General features: G+C 34.0%; 1 protein-coding gene across 3 annotated transcripts in view; it reads right to left on the bottom strand.

Moving 5' to 3' along the window:
• CDH9 (cadherin 9) overlaps window positions 1–17,940 on the bottom strand; it is an 86,257-nt gene extending 68,317 nt beyond the window's left edge. For all 3 annotated transcript variants that reach the window (XM_004384604.2, XM_023738879.1, XM_023738880.1), the window contains exon 1: window positions 17,669–17,940. In XM_004384604.2, coding sequence (XP_004384661.1) covers window positions 17,669–17,896 — 228 coding nt within the window. In that variant the 5' untranslated portion in view covers window positions 17,897–17,940. The remainder of the gene's footprint in view (window positions 1–17,668) is intronic.
• Between the last annotated feature and the right edge of the window lie 1,698 nt (window positions 17,941–19,638).

Below are 19,638 nucleotides of genomic sequence, written 5' to 3'. Positions count from 1 at the left end.
TATCTCAGCTACTAACCAGAAGTTTGGAGATTCAAGTCTACCCAGAGATGTCTCAGAGGAAAGGCCTGGATACTGACTTCCAAAAAATCAATAATTGAAAATCCTATAGAGCAATGCTCTACTCTGACATACACGGGATCACCATAAGTAAGAACTGACTCATTGGCAAGCATAAAATAAGTGAAGCAACTTGGAAAACAACATATCCATTGTAATTATACTTTTTTGGGGAGTTGCAAGGTTCAACACAAGTCAACTTCTCCTTTAATTTGTGCAAGTAACTTAGCAAGTCTTGATAAACCTTCATTGAGAAAGTGAGGCATTTCAGGCCTACTGACTATAGCTGAAAATTATATCATAACACAAAGAGAATTTAGCACATACACATATACATCTACAGTTATAGATATGCAGATAGAAGTCTGCAGTAAGAATTTTTCAGATGGAGAAAAAGTGTGTTCAGAAGAGAGAAGAAATTTCAATAAGTCAAGGGCTATCTAGAATACAGAAAAGCAGAAATCTCTTAAGAAATGGTGAATTAATTTTCTAGGACTCTGATATCTAAAACTAAAGTTGAAGATTTTGTCTTTTGCTCAGTTACTCCATGCTACCCAAACTGTGTTATAAGGGTTTGCAACACACAATCACATCAAGTTGGTAAGTCTAAAGAAGAATGGAAATAAAGCTAGATAGTGTTGTGTACTGAATGCATCAGTCTACTCATACAAGATAGCAAATATGTAAACTCATTATGATGGTAAAGATCAGGCAGTGCAGCCCTCAAATAGTTATGGTGATGGAGGTTCCAAAGGATGGAAAGTCATGCTATTTATCTGGAGCATAATAACAGCAATAACAATAATAACAATAGCTAACATGAATTAAGCCCTTCTATGTAATAGGCACTGTACTTCACCTGTATGAACTCATTCAATCCTCACAATAAATCAACAGGTTAGTGTTCCTACTTATTATGGATCGATGTGTGTCCTCCAATAAGATATGCTGAATTCCTAACCCCTGGGACCTCTGAATGTGATATTATTTAGAAATAAAGTCTTTAAGTTATTATCAGTTAACACTCTGGAATAGAGTGGGTATTAACCCACTTACTTACAAAAGAGGAGAAGGGGCACAGAGAGACAAAGGAAGGATGGGCATGTGAAGAAGCCAAGGAACGCCTGGGACTACCATAAACTGGAGAGATAAGAAAGGCTCTTCCCCTAGAGAATTAGGAGAGAGTATGGTCCAGTTAACACGTTAATTTGGACTTGTAGCTTCCAGAACTGTGAGACAACACATTTCTGTTCTTATAAGCCACCTAGTTTGTGATACTTTGTTATGGCAGTCCTACAAATATACTATCTAGTACCATTTTACAAATGAAATTGAGGTACCAAGAGAATGTGTAACTTTAACTTGTACAGATATACACATCGTACACATCTATGATAGAGTTGGGGTTTTAACCAATGTTTTATAATTCCAGCACCTCTACTCTTAACCATATACCGGGAGCAAGCAATGTTTTCTGCCAAATAGTAATGTTTTAGGATTTGTGGTCTCTGTTGCAATTGCTCAAAGCTGCCTCTGCAGCATGAAAGCAGCCATAGATAATACATAAGAAAATTATTGTGTCAGTGTTCCGGTGTGTAAAGTTCCATAATAAAACTTTATTTAAGGGCACTGAAATTTGAATTTCATATACTTTTTTATGTCTCACAAAATACTATTTTTCTTTTATTAATTGTCAATCATTAAAACATAGAAAACCAATACTTAACTCCTGTTCTGTACAAAAAGAAGCAGTGAGTCAGATTTTCCCCAGGGTCCTCATTTTGTCGAGGTCTACAATACTTGGAAAGAGGAAGCATCACAGAGAGGCTGAAGATTGAGGACACTTGTATTACATTAGGCAGTCTAATCATGTCACATATTTTACATCTATCAATAGGGTAAGCATGTTTTGGCAAATTAATAATGGCCAGAATTCATCTAATAAAATTCAACACTTTTTTAAATAAATGGTTAGGAAATTAAGAAGAATCATTTCTTAACAGGCTAGAGCACCTCAACATATGAAAATCTTATGCTGAAGAAGCATCAGAGTAAAGGGATGATTCACACTATCACTTATGCTATCAAACATTCTGAAAGTTCTAATGTAATAAAACATAAAACAGCAATAATAGATATAACTTAGAAAAAAATAAGTTTTTTTTTTTTTACTTAGAACATTCCTTAAAAAAAAAAAAAAACCAAACTCGTTGTCACTGAGTTGTTTCCAACTTGTAGCAACTCTGTAGGACAGACTAGAACTGCCCCGCAGGGTTTCCAAGGAATGGCTGGTGGATTCGAACTGTCAACCTTTTGGTTAGCAGCCATAGCATTTTTAAAATATTACAATATTAAAAGCCTTAGTGGTACAAAGAAATTTGCATACTCAAATTAAGCTGTGTTTCTCAAAATTAACTTGTGTGTGAAGGTTTTATTTGCAAAAGCTATCTCCATTAAGTAATTTACACACTGAAAATAATTATAAAAGCCTAACAAAAACAATCAAACTAGACAGACAGGCAGATAAAGGAGGAGCTGTAAAGGATATGACCTTGAGTTAAGCTTCTTGTGGCTTCCACCATTACCAGGCTTTCCAGTTACGAGGAATAGGATTATGTAGATTAGAATACAATCAGAGCCAAACAGTCCTATTGGGCTGAAGAGACAGAGGTCTGATTGTGGATCTGCACAAGTGATGGGAAATTGAAGGGAACAATCTTAGGAGAGAGTTATAGAGAGGGGAGCCCCAAGTCTGTGTTAAAATCCCCTTCATGTATTTAGCTGATGTCTAAATGTCATATACACAAGACACAACTCCAAGTAACATAGTAGAAAATATTAACAAAAAGCTAAGGAGCTAAGCAGAGATTTAATCCGTAGGAGAAGGAAACTAGAGTTCAATCAAATTAGTGTAATCTTTTAAGTACTTCAGATCTTCATTTGAGCTCAAGAACAGACAAGCCCTAGAAGTAATGAAAAAATGAAATAGCTCTGCCATATCAAAGCTTTATATTGGCACAAGGATAGACAAACTCATGGATAAAGAGAATAGAAACAAAGGCACATACACACATTGAATTACCAAAAAAAAAAAAAAAAAAGTCCATTGGAATAAAATACAGAAGTAATTCTCTTAAAAAAAAATGGTGCTGGTGCAATTACAGTGCTGGAAAAACTTATCAATGGGAATTAGAGTCTGCAAAGTGGTAATCTTTAGGAGGTCATTTGAGATGGACAAATGACAGAGCATCTCTGAGATGCAGAAATTTTTCAGTATTTTTATCTTGGCTATGGTTAACAGTTATATACAAACGCAAAATTACAATGAGATAAACAAGTAAGATATGCATGTATACCTTTAAGCAACCAACTTGTGTATGTGTGTATATATATATATATATATATAAATATATATATACACATATACATATATATGTATATAACCAAAACCAAACCTGTTGCTGTCCAGTGGATTCCGACTCATAGCAACCCTCTAGGACAAAGCAGAACTTCCCCACAGGGTTTCCGAGGAGTGGCTGGTGGATTTGAACTGCCAAACTTTTGGTTTGCTGACGACCTCTTAACCACTGTGCCACCAGGGATCCGTATATACATTCATTCGTTAAAACTCCATATTCATTGATACAGAATTATTTATATTCACTGTCATTTTGTAATGTGTTTCTTCATAATATTGTTTTCTAAATAACACAATATTTCATAACCATTAAAAACTATTTCTGGAAAAGTAGTTTGAGACCTCAGAATATGATCATATTTCAATCATATGTACAAAATGCAGAACACAATTTGCATATGAGATATAGTATTAATTTTTTAGATATTTAACACATGCACATATTATGATACAAAAACACCACAGGCAATTTACCTCATCATAAAAGTAATTATTGATGAGTTGTAGGATTATTCATCTTATATTATCTTCTTTACATTATTCCTTACTACCTCAATTATCTACTATCAGTGTACATTTAACTCTTACTTGCATATTTTGAATAAAAGTTTTATTATATGACAAAGGAGACCCTTTTATTATTGTTCATCTCTAGTTTTAAAAATACTGAAATTTTCTGATTATATTTTTCACACTTTAATCCCAAATCTTCCCATTTTATATTATTGCCTTTTAACTTAGACTTTTAAGAGATATGCAAAACACACAGTGATAATGACTGAGTCTTCCAAAGCAAAGAATATCAGAGAAAATGTAACACCAATTTCCTGCATTGTTAAGAGTTTTTTTTTAATCTGCATTTGTGACTTTTCTGGACTTCTTTCAGTCTTGCTAAAGCTCCTAAGAGATGGTCAATAAATAACACCTATAAAATTAATTCTAAAATGTTACAAGTGCTCATAATCAGAAAATCTCTGTAGCACTATTGTCTTAAACTTGATGGTGTTCTTAATGTCACACAGTTTCAGTACTTTTATTACTAGAAAATTTTCCATGACTGATGAAAGCACTGGCTGAACAAGGTGCTCTATGGAGATAAGCACTAGGTACTCTCTAAGAATGTGTATATTCTTTCTCACCTTTGATCCCATTTTCAGAGAGGCCATAAAGGCTGAAACTGAGGAGAGAAAATCCAGTATGGAGGGAGCCACAAAGGAGTAAGCTATAAAAACTGCAAGTACATTCTACTTAGGCATATGACTAACTGCTAAATTGTAAATGTAAAGAGTGAGACTTCAGGGAATCCAGAGAAAAGGAACAGTATGAAGGGGAAAAATTGAGCAAAGATTTTAGCAATGGCCCGGTACTAGGAAAGAGGAGTTTACAGTTGAATACCCTCTTATGTAGTTGTGCCTGGTAAAAATTTTGGGTTTTCCAGTGAAACACAAGAAGGGTGATCACTTAGGGAGGTACATTAGGATTAAGGGTTACATAGTATATTTTTTTCAAATTATATTACATAATTTATAGGGCATATTGAAATAATGGGCAAGGACGAGGTATTTTATAAAATACATAAACAAACAAGAAAATTTGAAGCTGAAAAATATCTGAAATATAAACAAAATGTGTAATAGCACACTGGCTAAAAAAAGTAAGAAATAATAAATTTGAATACAGTTAAAATAATTGAAATACAGAGAAAAAATACTGAAAAAAAAGTTAAGGTTGCAAAGAATATGGGCCAATATCAAATATGCGAATATACTTGTATTTGAAGTTACCAGAAAGAGAGAAAGGACACAAAAATACCATGAAGAATTAAAGATACAGGCAAAACCTTACAGACAGAGAAACATACAGATTTTGTATTGGGAAAAAAAAAAGTAAGAATATTAGCTAACTTATTACAACTAATAGAATCCAGAAGACAATGTTGCAACATTTTTAAAATGCTAAAAGAAAACACAGACACACACACACACACGTGTGCACACACACACACACAAAACTTTAAGGTCAGCCTAGGTTTCTATATCCATTGAAAATATTTCTTCAAAAATGAAAGAGAAACAAAGATATTTTCAAACAAACAAAAGCTAAGAAAGTTTATTTCTAGTAGAGCCACACTACTAAAAAATACTAGATGAAGTGTTTCAGGTTGAAGGGAAATGATACCATAAATAAATTCAAATCTTCGGGAAGAAATGAGAAGCACTGATTGGAAATGATATTTATAAAGGTTAATGTAAAAGCATATAGTTTTTTTTCTTTTTTAAGTTTTCAATGAATAAGTAACTATTTAAATAATAAAATTAACCAAAAACTCATTGCTGTTGAGTCCATTCCTACTTATAGTGACCCCTATGGTGACCCTATAATACTGTAGAATTGCCTCCATAGGGTTTCCAAGGCCGTAAGAGCTTGGCTGCTAACCAAAAAATTGGCAGTTCAAATCCATCAGCAGCTCCTTGAAAACCCTATGGGGCTGTTCTACTCTGTCCTATAGGATCGGTATGAGTGAGAATTGACTTGAAGGTAACAAGTTTTGGGTTTTTGGTTTAATCTTACAGAAGAAAACTGCCACATCTGTCTCCTGAAGAACGGCTGGTAGGTTCCAACTGCTGATCTTTCAGGTAGCAGTCGAGTACTTAACCACTGCACTACCAGAGCTCCTTCAAATAATAACATCAGCAATGTTTTATACAATTTATAACATATACAGAAGGTAAATATATGACACAAGTAGAACAAAGATATGTAGAGGAAATGAAATTATATTGTTGTAAAGTTCTTATGTTATATGCTAAGATACATAATATTAATCCAATTTCGACTGTGTCTTAGGCTGGATTCTCTAGAGAAGCAAAACCAGTAAAGCCTACAAATATATACAGAGAGAGATTTATATTGAATAAATGGCTCACACGGTTGTAGAGGCTGGAATGTCCCGAGTCCAAGGGTTAGGATAGAGGCTTCTCCTGATTCATGTCACCACAGGGGCTAGCAAACACAAAATCGACAGCTCAGACACCAGGGCTCTTGCTCACAGACTCCAAAGACCCATGAATACCAAGACAGGCAGGCAAGACTTCGCCGGTAAGCTGCTAGCTCAAATTCTAAGAACCAGAGGACAGATGAACAGGAGCCAGCTGCAGGATCCAGCACAAGCAAAAAGCACCCAAGCCTTGTCATAACGTCGCTTATATTTGGATGCAGGCCATAAGCCCGAGGAAACTCCCTTTCAACTTACTGGCTACTCACAGCAGATCCCATCACAGTGTTGATCACATCTCAAATCTCAAGTGATCACAACATTATATGACTGACAAAACACTGAGAATCATGGTCCAGCCAAGTTGGCACACAATCTTAACTATCACAGACTGTAATAAGTCAAGGGTGACTACTCATATCCCTTGTACAAGCTGGGGTGGTGCAGAAAGTTAAGCAATCCACCACTTGCCAAAAGGTTGGCCATCAGAACCCACACACAAGCTCCTCAGGAGACAGGCCTGAATCTGCTTTTGAAAACCCTATGGAGCAGTTCTATTCCACACACATGAGGTCACCATGAATCAGAATTGACTTGAGGGCAACAGACAACAATAACAACATAGCTAAGAAAAGTGAATCTTTTGGTTAGCAGCTGAACACTTACTGCACCACCAGGGCTCCAAGAAAAGTCAATGAGGAACATAAATTAAGATACTAAAAAACGCTAAATTGACACAAAAAATAGTAGAAAAGCAGAAACAAAAGAATAAAGAACAAATAGAAAACACATAAGAAAATGGTAGGCTTAAATCCATGTATATCAATAATTGTACTATACTTAAATGGACTTAAGATTCCAATGAAATGTCAAAGATTGTCAGACCAGATCAAAAAGTATCAACCAACTGTGAACTGTTTACAAGAGTTCCACTTTAAATAAAACTACATAAGAAGACTTAGAGCAGGGATAGGAAAAAAAATGGCAAACACAATCATAAGAGAATTGATGTAAGATCATAGCAAGCAAACTAAAGTAGTATTATCACAGATAAAGGAGAGTGTTTCATAATGATAAAACATCAATTCATAAAACACAAAACAAACATTCAGAAACAAAAATATAATTGAATATGTATCTAATAACTATATAAAAATTATGAAGAAAAAAATCACAGAAGAGAGAAATATTAAAATTTTAAAGTTTTAATATCATTTACCCAGTAAGAACTGGAACAAGGAGACACAAAAAGTGTAATGATACAGCATTAAATAACACCATCATTAACTAAGATTTGCAGAATACTGGTGGCGTGGTGGTTAAGAATTTGGCTGATAACCAAAAGGTAAGCAGTTAGAATCCACCAGCTGCTCCTTGGAAATACTATGGGGCAGTTTTACTCTGTCCTAAGATTTCAAAGGGTGGCTCGAGAAGACAAAGTAAAGTATTATCATGACATGTGTAAAGACTTGCAGATAGAAAACCAAAAGAGAAGAACACACTCAGCATTTCCCAAGCTGAAAGAACTGAAGAAAAAATTCAAGCCTCGAGTTTCAATTTTGAAGGCTTCTATGGGAAAAATATTGAATGAAGCAGGAAGCATAAAAAAAGATGGAAGGAATACACACAGTCACTGTAGCAAAAAGAATTGGTCGATGTTCAAACATTTCAGGAAGCAGCACATGATCAAGAACGGATAGTACTAATGGAAGAAGTCCAAGCTGCACTGAAGGCATTGGTGAAAAACAAGGCTCTAGGAATTGATGGGATACCAACTGAGATGTTTCAACAAATGGATGCAGTGCTGGAAGAGCTCACTCATCTATGCCAAGAAATTTGGAAGATAGCTACTTGGCCAATGACTGAAAGAGATCCATAATAATGCCTGTTTCCAAGAAAGGTGATCCAAAAGAATGCAGAAATTATCAAACAATATCATTAATATCACAAGCAAGTAAAGTTTTGCTGAAGATCAATCAAAAGTGGTATATCGACAGGGAACTGCCAGAAACTCAAGCTGGATTTAGAAGAGGATATGGAACCAGGGATATCATTGCTGATGTCAGATGGATCCTGGCTTAAAGTATAGACTACCAGAAAGATGTTTACCTGTGTTTTATTGACTATGCAAAGGCATTTGACTGTGTGGATCATCACAAATTATGGATAACATTTCAAAGAATGAGAATTCTGGAACATTTAATTGTGCTTACGAGAAACCTGTACATGGATTAAGAGGCAGTAATTCGAACAGAACAAGGGGATACCTCATCGTTTAAAGTCAGGAAAGGTGTGTGTCAGGGTTGTATCCTTTACCATACCTATTCAATCTGTATGCTGAGCAAATAATCTGAGAAGCTGGACTATATGAAGAAGAACAGGGCATCAGCATTGGAGGAAGACTCATTAACAACCTGTGTTATAAAGATGACACAACCTTGCTTGCTGAAAGTTAAGAAGAATTGAATCACTGAAACTGATGAAGATCAAAGACCACAGCCTTCAGTATGCATTACACTTCAACATAAAGAAAACAAAAATCCTCACAACTGGACCAATAAGCAACATCATGATAAATGGAGAAAAGACCGAAGCTGTCAAGGGTTTCATTTTACTTGTATCCACAATCAACACCCGTGAAAGCAGCAGTCAGAAATCAAAAGACACATTGCATTGGGCAAATCTGCTGTAAAAGACCTCTTTAAGGTGTTGAAAAGCAAAGATGTCACCTTGAGGACTAAGCTGTGCCTGACCCAAGCCATGGTGTTTTCAATCGCCTCATATGCACGCAAAACCTGGATGATTAATAAGGAAGACCGATGAAGAACTGATGCCTTTGAATCGTGGTGTTGGCGAAGAATATTGAGTATACCATGGACTGCCAAAAGAACGAACAAATCTGTCTCGGAAGAAATACAGCCAGAATGCTCCTTAGAAGCAAGGATGGAGAGATTATGTCTCACATACTTTGGACATGTTATCAGGGGGAATTAGTCTCTGGAGAAGACATCATGCTTGTTAAAGAAGAGGGTCAGCAAAAAAGAAGAAGACCCTCAATGCGATAGATTGACACAGTGGCTGCAACAATGGGCTCAAGCACAGCAACAATTGTGAGGATGGCGCAGGACTGGGAAGTGTTTCGTTCTGTTGTACATAGGGTTTCTATGAGTTGGAACCAACTCGAAGGCACCTAACAACAAATAAATAGAGTTGCTATGAGTGGGAATCGACTCATCGGCAAGGAGTTTTTTTTTTTTTAATTAATTAATTTTATTTTTTATACCCAGCAAGTACACCATACAGATTCTTTTCTAATATAATTACATTCACAAGAAAGTTTTAAAAATTTGCAGTTTTTTCTAAAAGTATTAACAAAATAGAGGAGTGGTTTTAAATAATTGTAAGATCAATAAAATATACAGTGTAAGGGAATATGATTTCAATTTTCCAAGAAAAATATTTTGTTGGAAGTATTAAGGGGGTCAGAATTTTCATAACATGGCCAAATGCAAGAATAGTACTTTTCCCATTGTTGGAAAATGACCTCTTACCCTTATATTTGACATGTTACTTACTTATTCATTAACCTCTGTTTTTGGTTGTAGAGCTGTGAATAAGATGATTTATTCTAATCACTGCTACAAGCAATTCTGGCTGTGAAGTAAAATCTTTACTGAAGTAATTCTATCAAGTATATATTCAATTACCTATCAAGAGCAACTCCAATTACCTCATGATATGAGTGTAAGGTGGTATTTACATTTTTAGAATATCTTCCAAACATCCCTCCAACAAACAACACCACCATAACTGTAAAATACATAATCTGAGTTATTAGGATATACTATGGACAGATTTTACCATCTGTCTGTCAGTCTGTCATACTTTGGTGGCTTGCATGCTATTAAGATGCTGGAAGCTATGTCATCAGTATTTCAAATACTAGCAGGGTCATCCATGGTGGACAAGTTTCATCAGAGATTCAGACTAAAACAGACTAGAAAGAAAGGTCTAGTAATCTACTTTTGAAGATTAGTCAGTGAAAATCTTATGGATCACAAAAGAATATTGTCTGATACCTTGCTAGAAGATGAACCCCTTAGGTTGGAAGGCACTACACAATAGCCGTATCAATGGACTTAAATATACCAATGATTATGAAATGGCACAAGACTGGGTAATGTTGGGTTCTGTTATTCATAAGATCACCATGAGTAGGTAGCAACTCATGGCAACTTGAAGGCAACTAATAGCAACAATATGGACAGATTACAAAAGCTTTGCACAAGTAAGTTTTGAATATTTGTGAACAGCTGGTACACATTTCTGCATTCACTGGAATACAGAAATATGGCAGCTCTTAAATAAGCAAGCAAGTAAACAGACAAACAATAATTTAGAGAGTGATTCTTGTGCCAAAGTAAGCTAAATAGAGTTTAGGGGTTAGGAAGCCAGTCTGTTGGATAAGAAAAAAAAAAAGTTAGCTTTTCTAAGAACTGAGACTTGTATCAGGTCATTCTTATAACACGCTGGCAATGGTAGCATTTTGATTTTTGTAGAAAGACAATGTCTTTAAGATAAAGACCATATCATCTTATTTACTCTTCTTTCTAGGATTAGCATAGTGCCCCACATTGTAGACGTTCCTTTAAAAAAATAAGATCAATTCAATAATTATACACAGGACAAAAATCCATGTTAAAACACAATCTCAACCTTACAAATAAATATCCAACATACTAACCAACCAGGTTGATGCACTGATTTACTGCCGTTGGAATGGACATGGTATACATTTTCTGCAATGCAATTGGCTAAAATGTACCCAGAGTTTTAAAACAATTGCTATCTTTGACTTTGGAAATTCCACTTACAGTAATCTAGCCTAAAACAATAATTTAAAACACACTAAGAGCATCATGTACAAAATTTTCTATTGCAGAGATGTGTGTTTCTATATGTGAACATTGGGGAAAAGTTTAAATTAGTATGACTGTGTATATGATATAACACAGCTAATGCCAACTCATCAATAATAAGAAAAACACAATAAGAGAAAGGTGTTTTGGAGTGGAAGTCATTCTAAATCATGTGAAATTTGAGGGATTAGACAAAAACTGTAGGGGCTTGGTTATAATTAAGACTTGAGTATTAAGGAAATATAAGAAAGAAATTTGAAGAAGAGCAAAAATAAGCCACATATATTGAGAAAATTTGACTTTACTGTAACTCAAGAAAAGGTAAAACATTTATTTTTAACTTTCTCTATGCTTTCTGGTTTTTTATAGTGTCAATGTCTCAAAACCCAGAATAAGAAATGTTTAATAACTGTTTATTGTATTATTAGCCAAATACTTCTTTTGAATGAAAGTATGGTAACAAACATTTGAGTAAGAAAAATTAAAAAAAGCAAAAAGCACTTAAACCCAACACAGATTCAATGCTAAAACATCACAGATTCTAGGAGATGAAATGGAAGCTAGACCACCAAAAACATTGATATTTTTCAATATATGAGAGTTTGGATGATTATCTCAGTGTTTTGAGGGGGAATTCTAGTTGGGAAGAATAAAGATAAATTGAATATAAGAGGAAGCATATGTGATAGGACATAAATCAAGGAGAAGAGATGAGATTTTAGAAAAAGGAGTCATATATCCCCTAGGAAATGGCCTATAGACATGATGAAATCGAGGTCATGGTCATGGAAAATAAAATATTTCATTTTAGTTAGAAGTAAGGCTACAAGTATGAGAAATAGAAGGTAAGCTGGCATGTTCAAGAATAATAAATACTTTGAATTCTACTTAAATAAATTTGGATTATTTTTCAATAGATATTTTGCACAAGTGATTGTTGCTATTTAAGCATCAGTGTAAAAGTTTGTTTTTGAGAACTAAAAAGAAAAGGAAGCTCTAAAAGTCTAGTTTAATGGGTCAATGCAATGGTCCAGTGAAGAGATAAAACTGTATTATCTAGAGTATTGGCAAAAAGTATTAAAAGCCAGGGCTGTATTATGAAAGTAGATTTCTGTAGAACTCAGTGTAAATAGAATTTTGTAGACTGTCCTGAGAACGTAGCCATATGCTTAATGTTTTTCTCATGTGGCTTGTTTTAAACGACCAGTATATAAAGAGAACTTTGGAATACATTGTATCCATAAATCAGAAGCAGACACTGCCTATACAGCACTACATGTAATAACATTCAAAAACCTTCAAAAAGACATTTCATTTCGGCTCTGAAAAACACTGTAATATACTATAAAAATTCACCAAATATCCTGCAGTAAATTTAAGATTTTATTTCTCTCTCTAATTTCTCTTTTACATATTACTTGTGCACAGCAAACTGCCATAACCTAAGGCTTAAGGAGAAAATTCTCTATTCAAGTACGTACATTTTTTATATATAGGCTTTGAGGAAATGTCATTATTTACTGCATCATCTGTGTATCAGCATAATAAAGTGCAAAAGAGATTCACCCCACAGTTTGATTTCCCAACTTAATAAAAGCCAGACTCCTATCAGTTTTACATCTGGTACTTGTGTTTCTCATTGTGTTTGGTAACACCTAATGGATTGCATCCAAGAAGGTGGCACTCTATAAATGTCAAAGCCCTTGCCATTCTAGAATTCTATGATTATACTCATGACGATTTCAACTCTGGAACAATAACAGTTACTGAATTAAAATGTGAAAAACCAAGAACAAACACTGAGATAAAGATATCCTATTCTCATGGCAACAACTTACAGGGAGTTCATTGGCACCACGTACCTTGCCCTGCACGAAGCAAGTGCTAAATACATATCTTTGCATTAAAACTTAATGGTCATTTAAGTCAATATTTCAAAACCATTGCATGAATTCTGATATTTTCCTTCAAGAAATAAGCAGTACAGCTGGAAGTTTGTATTTCTTCATGGAATAACTATGGTTTAACAAACAGCTAGTAAAATCATATTAAATTCTGCTCAGTTCTCATTAATAATTGATATCAGATCAATTGATTATTAATTCATAATAACAAGGGATCTTTTAGGACCTACATTTAATGCATAAAAAGTCAAATGCACATGAAGATTTTCTAACAGAATAGTAGTAGCATTTGTTATGCTTTTTGTTAAAATTATTTTCATTCCTCTCTTGAGCTGTATTACTATACTGCTTAAGTAATTCAGTCCCATATATCTACTCAAATTATACAGAAGCTAGGTGGCAATAGTTATGATTTTTTAATTCTCTTGAGTAAGAACAAAAGGATTATTTTTATTACTTAAAACAGAATTTGTTAATCTCTGATAGTTTCAGTCAAAAATAACCAATCAAATTTGAGATTATATTATAGTGAAAAACAAAATCTTGGTATTAATTCCAACATTTTTGTTTTCCTTCTTTATTACAACTATTTTGAACAACATAAAGAAAAATCCTACAACATTTTTCATTGAAATATTGTCTTAACTCATTTTTTTTTCCTTCTCTAATCCAACCTGAACAATGAAAGCACACTAAATGTCCATTTGAACAAGAATTTTTTAACAGATATTCATGGCCCAAAGTAGCAGTCTAACCTCCATTAGACTAACCTCTTCACTTTTCAAATTTATTTTATCATGCCATATACAATCCTACCTTCTCCATCCTCAGATTTATCCATATGCCAAATTTTATTAAATATTTACTAGCTTCTTGCTCTTTCTATCCCCGGTGACACCTCCCCTCTTTCTGAATCCTAAAAAATATCAGAAATTTAGAGTTAAAAGAAATTTTAAGAATTTAATTTAATCTCACAAGAATCCAAGGTTTGAAAAGTTCAAGTGATTTCTAAGTTCTATGTAGTTACTGAAAGGTACAATCTATATTGAACTTGTAAGCTAAGTGGTTGCATATGTTCACATGTGTAGCTTATTAAATTATGCTGCCACTACTTTATTTGTTCTAAAATTGTTTCTTCTAAACTCAAGATCAAACCCTACTTTTCATACACATGGATTATGTCCTCCTGACTCCACAAAATTTTATATCAACTATAAATTAATATGGTTCATGTCATTTTCTGTGACACCTACCTTCCGCAAAACTAAAAACAAACTATGATTGCTTCCCATTAGAAGCCACTCATATTTACTCAATCATGAGGCAAGATGAACATGGCAGGCCTATACTTCATAAAAAGGAGCCTTGGTGGCACAGTGGTTAAGCAATTGATTGCTAACAGAAAGGTCAGTGGTTTGAACCTGCCAGCCTCTCTGCAGGAGAAAAATGTGGCAATCTGCTTCTGTAAAGATTACAGCCTTGGAAACACTATGGGGTAGTTGTACTCTGTCCTATAGCGTCACTATGAGTTGTAATAGACTCAATAGCAACGGGTTGGGTTTGGTAGTTACACTTCACAGGGAATATAACCAATGCTGTGGATCCTGGAAGACTAGATTTGGGTTTAACCAGTGAAACCAGAAGCAGTGTGGTTAAAAAGATAATGTTCGTGGTGTTCAAGAAATTAAATCTTAATCAGAGTTCATGCTTTTGATTAAGCTCAGGGGTAAGAGCCTGGAGTCTCCGAATACGTAAACAGATAATGACGTAAAAAACTAGGAGAGGATATCGGGAGAGAGTGTGTAGGCCCTTAATAACATAACAAATGTTAAAGAGTGATGGGAGGCCCACTCAGGTTTCATTCCCGGCCAACACTCAGCAACCACCCATCTGTAAGTAGAGCCTTACATGTTGCTGTGATGCGGAACAGGTTTTAGCAGAGCTTCCAGACTAAGACAGACTAGAAAGAAAATCTTAGCAATCTACTTCAGAAAAATCAGCCAGTGAAAACTCTATCAATTACAAAGGTTGACTCCTTGTGCGTGAGGTTGCCATGAGTCGGGGGCCGACTTGATGGTAGCTAACAACAGCTATATGTTGCACGGCTTATCCAAGACAAGGGCCTATAACACAATGGTGAAAGCAATTTTCCTATAAAGAAAATATGAGCGTTTTATTTTTTTGACGGTTCTGTTTCATATACATGTTGTTTCTCATAGCTAGTATTAAAAACAAAAAAAAGTTGACAGGTAAAATTGTGGTTTAATTTTTCTCATTAAACCAAAAATCTTAACTAGTGGTTTTTCCATTCTAGGCTCATGATCTCATTGTCAAGGATAAATAGACACAATAAATTATACACCTTTACCTGTCCATGGGTGATAAAAGAAATGATGTTCCTAAGACAAATGATAAAATATTGTACAAAAAGTAATTAAATAAAAATAGGCACAAACGTTTAGTAATAGTTTATAATGGGTTAGAGAGCTGATTAAAAATTAAGCAAGATAGTGCAAAAAGATAGAAAGACAGTATGTGTAGCAAAATGTCGGTTCAATAATGGTGGTCAATTTAGAAATTAATCAATGCACATGCAATTTTTATAAGACAGCATTTTTTTTAACGGGAAAAATATATTTGTAGTGGAGATTTCATTGCCTTAAGATTATGAGTATCTCTGTTTCTCTGTGGCTATTGTTTTATATCTGTGAATCTCCAAAAATAAAACCCTTTATGTAAGACCCTGTGACCTAAATTTGTCCTTTATACACTGCCTCTGAATAAGAATCATAAGGCAATTTCAAATCCTCAGACAGAGTTGAACTTGAAATAACCTGATGTTAGTTACTAAGTATAGTGTGAAAACTGATGTTAAATGAGGGATGCTGGAGGATGTCATATGACTTACTTGAGGAAAAATAAGAGGCAAAAAAGAATCAGCAAGTGAACTATATGGGAAAAAATGAGTATGACCTATGAATCCAGAAGAGGAAAACACCAGAAAAGGAAATAATACACTTCTCATAAAGAAGGCTGCATTTGAAAAATACACTATATTGCCACATGCAAAAAATAAAGAAATAATGTTGCCAATTCCACAAAATACATATATTTCTGTTTTAAAAACGACAGGGATGTCTTTTGTGATATTAGTTACTTTGCATGCTTTTATTTTTGGTCTTTTCTATCATATTTCCCTTAGTGGTGCCAGTTGATCCACCAATACTCAGACCAGTACAGATACTTCTAGTACTCACGTGGCAAGCATCAAGGTGAATAAGTATATAATCTCCAGACAATGTTAGTATCCATGATTGTTTATTTTTGTATTCTCAGAATTTGAAAATAGCTCTCAGTATTGAGATTAATTTGGAGAGAATCCTGAGTATGCATAATATGTGAGATTGGTAAATGGTTAGTAAAAAAAAATACGTGGAAAATTATGGGTGTAGGAAAGATTATGTCACATGTTTGAGACACGAAGCAAAGAGAGAACAAAGAATCCATTTCCTCCAAATTGAACTCCAGAAAGGAGTTACACATTTTCTATTGCCATTTGCCCCTCATTGCTAATAAACAACTGTTGCCTTTCTGCTGCAAACATATTCTTTCTCCCTCTTCTATGTGTCTAGAATTCTTGAATCTGGAAAGCAGGCAGGAAATAGTCCAGTTTTGTTAATAGTAAGAAATAGAAGCATCTAGATGCAGCTTTAATTATTTTTTTCTCATATAGAGCATTAAAATTTTAATAGTAATAAGTTATTCATTGATAGACACAAATATATTTTAGTGTTTTGCTTTTTATATTACAATTGAATTTTTTTGCTTTGTTTAACATGGTAGGTTATTATTTACCCATGATTTTCGATTAAATTTAAATGAAAGCTTTTTTTCTTTTAGATACATACAGATAAAATTAAATCACGTCTTGTTTATTAAAAACTAATCAAGTCCATATATGACATATAATTTTGATGCTTGCTATGAGTATCGACCCGCTTATCAAAAAGTTGCTCGTTTGATCCCACCCAGCAGCACCGTGAGAGAAAGGTCTGGTGTCCTGCTTCCATAAACATTACAGCCTAAGAAACCCTATGGGACAGTTCTACTCTGTCACATGCAGTCCCTAAGAGTCGACAACCGACCAGACGGCACCTAACAACAACAATATGTTTATTGACCTACATTTAACTACTTGAATAAATCACATCCCTACCCTAACCCACTAAAACACTTGGAAATGCCACCCCTTCTGCCATGGTATTAGTCAAATATTTTTTCATAGCCATTAGTGGTGTCCAAGTTTCTGTAAAAAATAATAATAATAAATAGCTCTCACATTCAGCTTTCATATTTCCCATATAAAACTTCTTACCTTTCCTACATATTGCGTGTCTGTACCCGTGTACTCTTCCAACAAGAAGAATTGATTCCACATCCAACCTCGTTTGCTGCGACGTAACATTTTACCATTATCTTTTGTCAGATCCAACGTCCTTTTGCTTGGTAAATAATTGTTAGCTTTTTCTTGTAATGGAATGGCATCAACTATATGGAACATATAGGTCCAAATTAATAATGTCAGGCAATGGTAAGTCCTCATTATCTGCAGCTTCAACAAGATGTCAAATTCAAAGTGTTTTCTGTTTCCCCTAAGGAGTGGAGGGAGACAATTTAATTTTATTAGCTTGTGGTCCAGTTTCACATAACCTGTAAACTATAAAACTTACCCCGTTTTTTTTAATCTGATAAATAAAAAATATATATGTAGACATTTTTATATATGACATCCAGTAAACTATCATTAAAAATTTACATCAACATAGGTAAGTAGGGAGACAAACATAGTTCAAGTAAATTAGAGTAGGAATTTAACATGACTTTAAAATTACTATATTGTAGCCATATGAATGTGAATATGTATTTAATTTAAAATACTAAATATAAAAAAAAGAAACTCTACAATACACCAGTTAATTTTTAGTGTTTACATTGAAAGTCCCAAAATCTTTATGATAAATAAAAGCAGAAAATTCATCGATATATACATACTTCCAGAGACACTGTTTTCCACTTGCAGTCTACCAATTTTTATAATTTTATTTATTTAGGTAATAGGTAATAGGTTGAGATGTTGCCTAAAGACAAAATAAACTGCAACAAATACACTTTGGATTGTGTAGCCCTGTTGATCCTTTACAGTTTTTTTTTTTTTTTTTTTGGTTTGTTTCTTTTAAATAATTTTATTTATTTTGTTGTTGTTGAGAATATATACAGCAAAACATACACCAATTCTACAGTTTCTACATGTAGCATTTAGTGACACTGATTACATTCGTCGAGTTGTGTAACTATTCTTACTCTGCTTTTAGAGTTGTTCCTCCTTCATTAACACAAATTCACTGTCCCTCAGGTTTCTATCTAATCTTTGGAGTTGCTGTTGTCAATCTGATCCCCTATAGATACTTCTTTTTTTTTTTTTTTAATTGTGCTTTCGGCGAAGGTTTACAGGCCAAGTTAATCCTATGGATACTTCTTAAAGATCCTTTACAGTTGATAGCTATTTTTTTCCAACAAGCATTCGAGTAAGCCACTTAAATTTGTTTAATATTAGTAGCACACAATCATAAATGGAACGATTTTACTTGCTTATTAAAAACAACAACACATATTTATTTCCTAAAATAATAAGATAGAAGATAACATACAATGATATTGTAAAATTAGACATGGCTGCTTTACCTGTAGGATAATTTGATGGAGAATTTTTAAACAATTTCTCTCTATTGAGACAGTTTTTTTTTTTAAATTGATTAAGTTAATTAATTTAGTATTTCAGAATTAGTTTTATTTATAAGCAAAATTATTTAAATAGTAAGACATTCAATTTATAGCATGAGAGTATTATTATTATCATTATTATTATTATTTGGTAAGCAATAGGAACATACCTCAAACTAGTACGAGCATAGAAAAAAATCAAAGTGTGGGGGAAAAAAATGAAAGCAGAAAATAAGTAACAAAGCATTTCCTGCTCATGGAAACAAAAATTAGGGGCTTGGTGCATAGTTCTATTCTCTCTTTCTTTCTCATTCTATCTCTCCTACTACAGGCTGTATCTACTTCTCTTTACACTTTGGTTCTTCTTTCTCACTTTGAACTGAACCTCCTCAAATTGATGGAGAATATGCATGATACACTATTTCCTGAGTTCATATTCAACATTTTGCATCCCAGAAAGCAACTGAGAGTTTTTCCTAATTACAGTTTAAAATTTCCTGGGAATGGATTCTGATTCACCTGGCTTCAGTTAGATACCCTGTCCCAGGAAAAAAAAAAAAAAAA

The sequence above is a fragment of the Trichechus manatus genome, unplaced genomic scaffold (assembly GCF_000243295.1).
Source record: "Trichechus manatus latirostris isolate Lorelei unplaced genomic scaffold, TriManLat1.0 scaffold00124, whole genome shotgun sequence".
Taxonomy (NCBI): Eukaryota; Metazoa; Chordata; class Mammalia; order Sirenia; family Trichechidae; genus Trichechus; species Trichechus manatus.
This window is presented reverse-complemented; position numbering and strand designations above follow the sequence as displayed.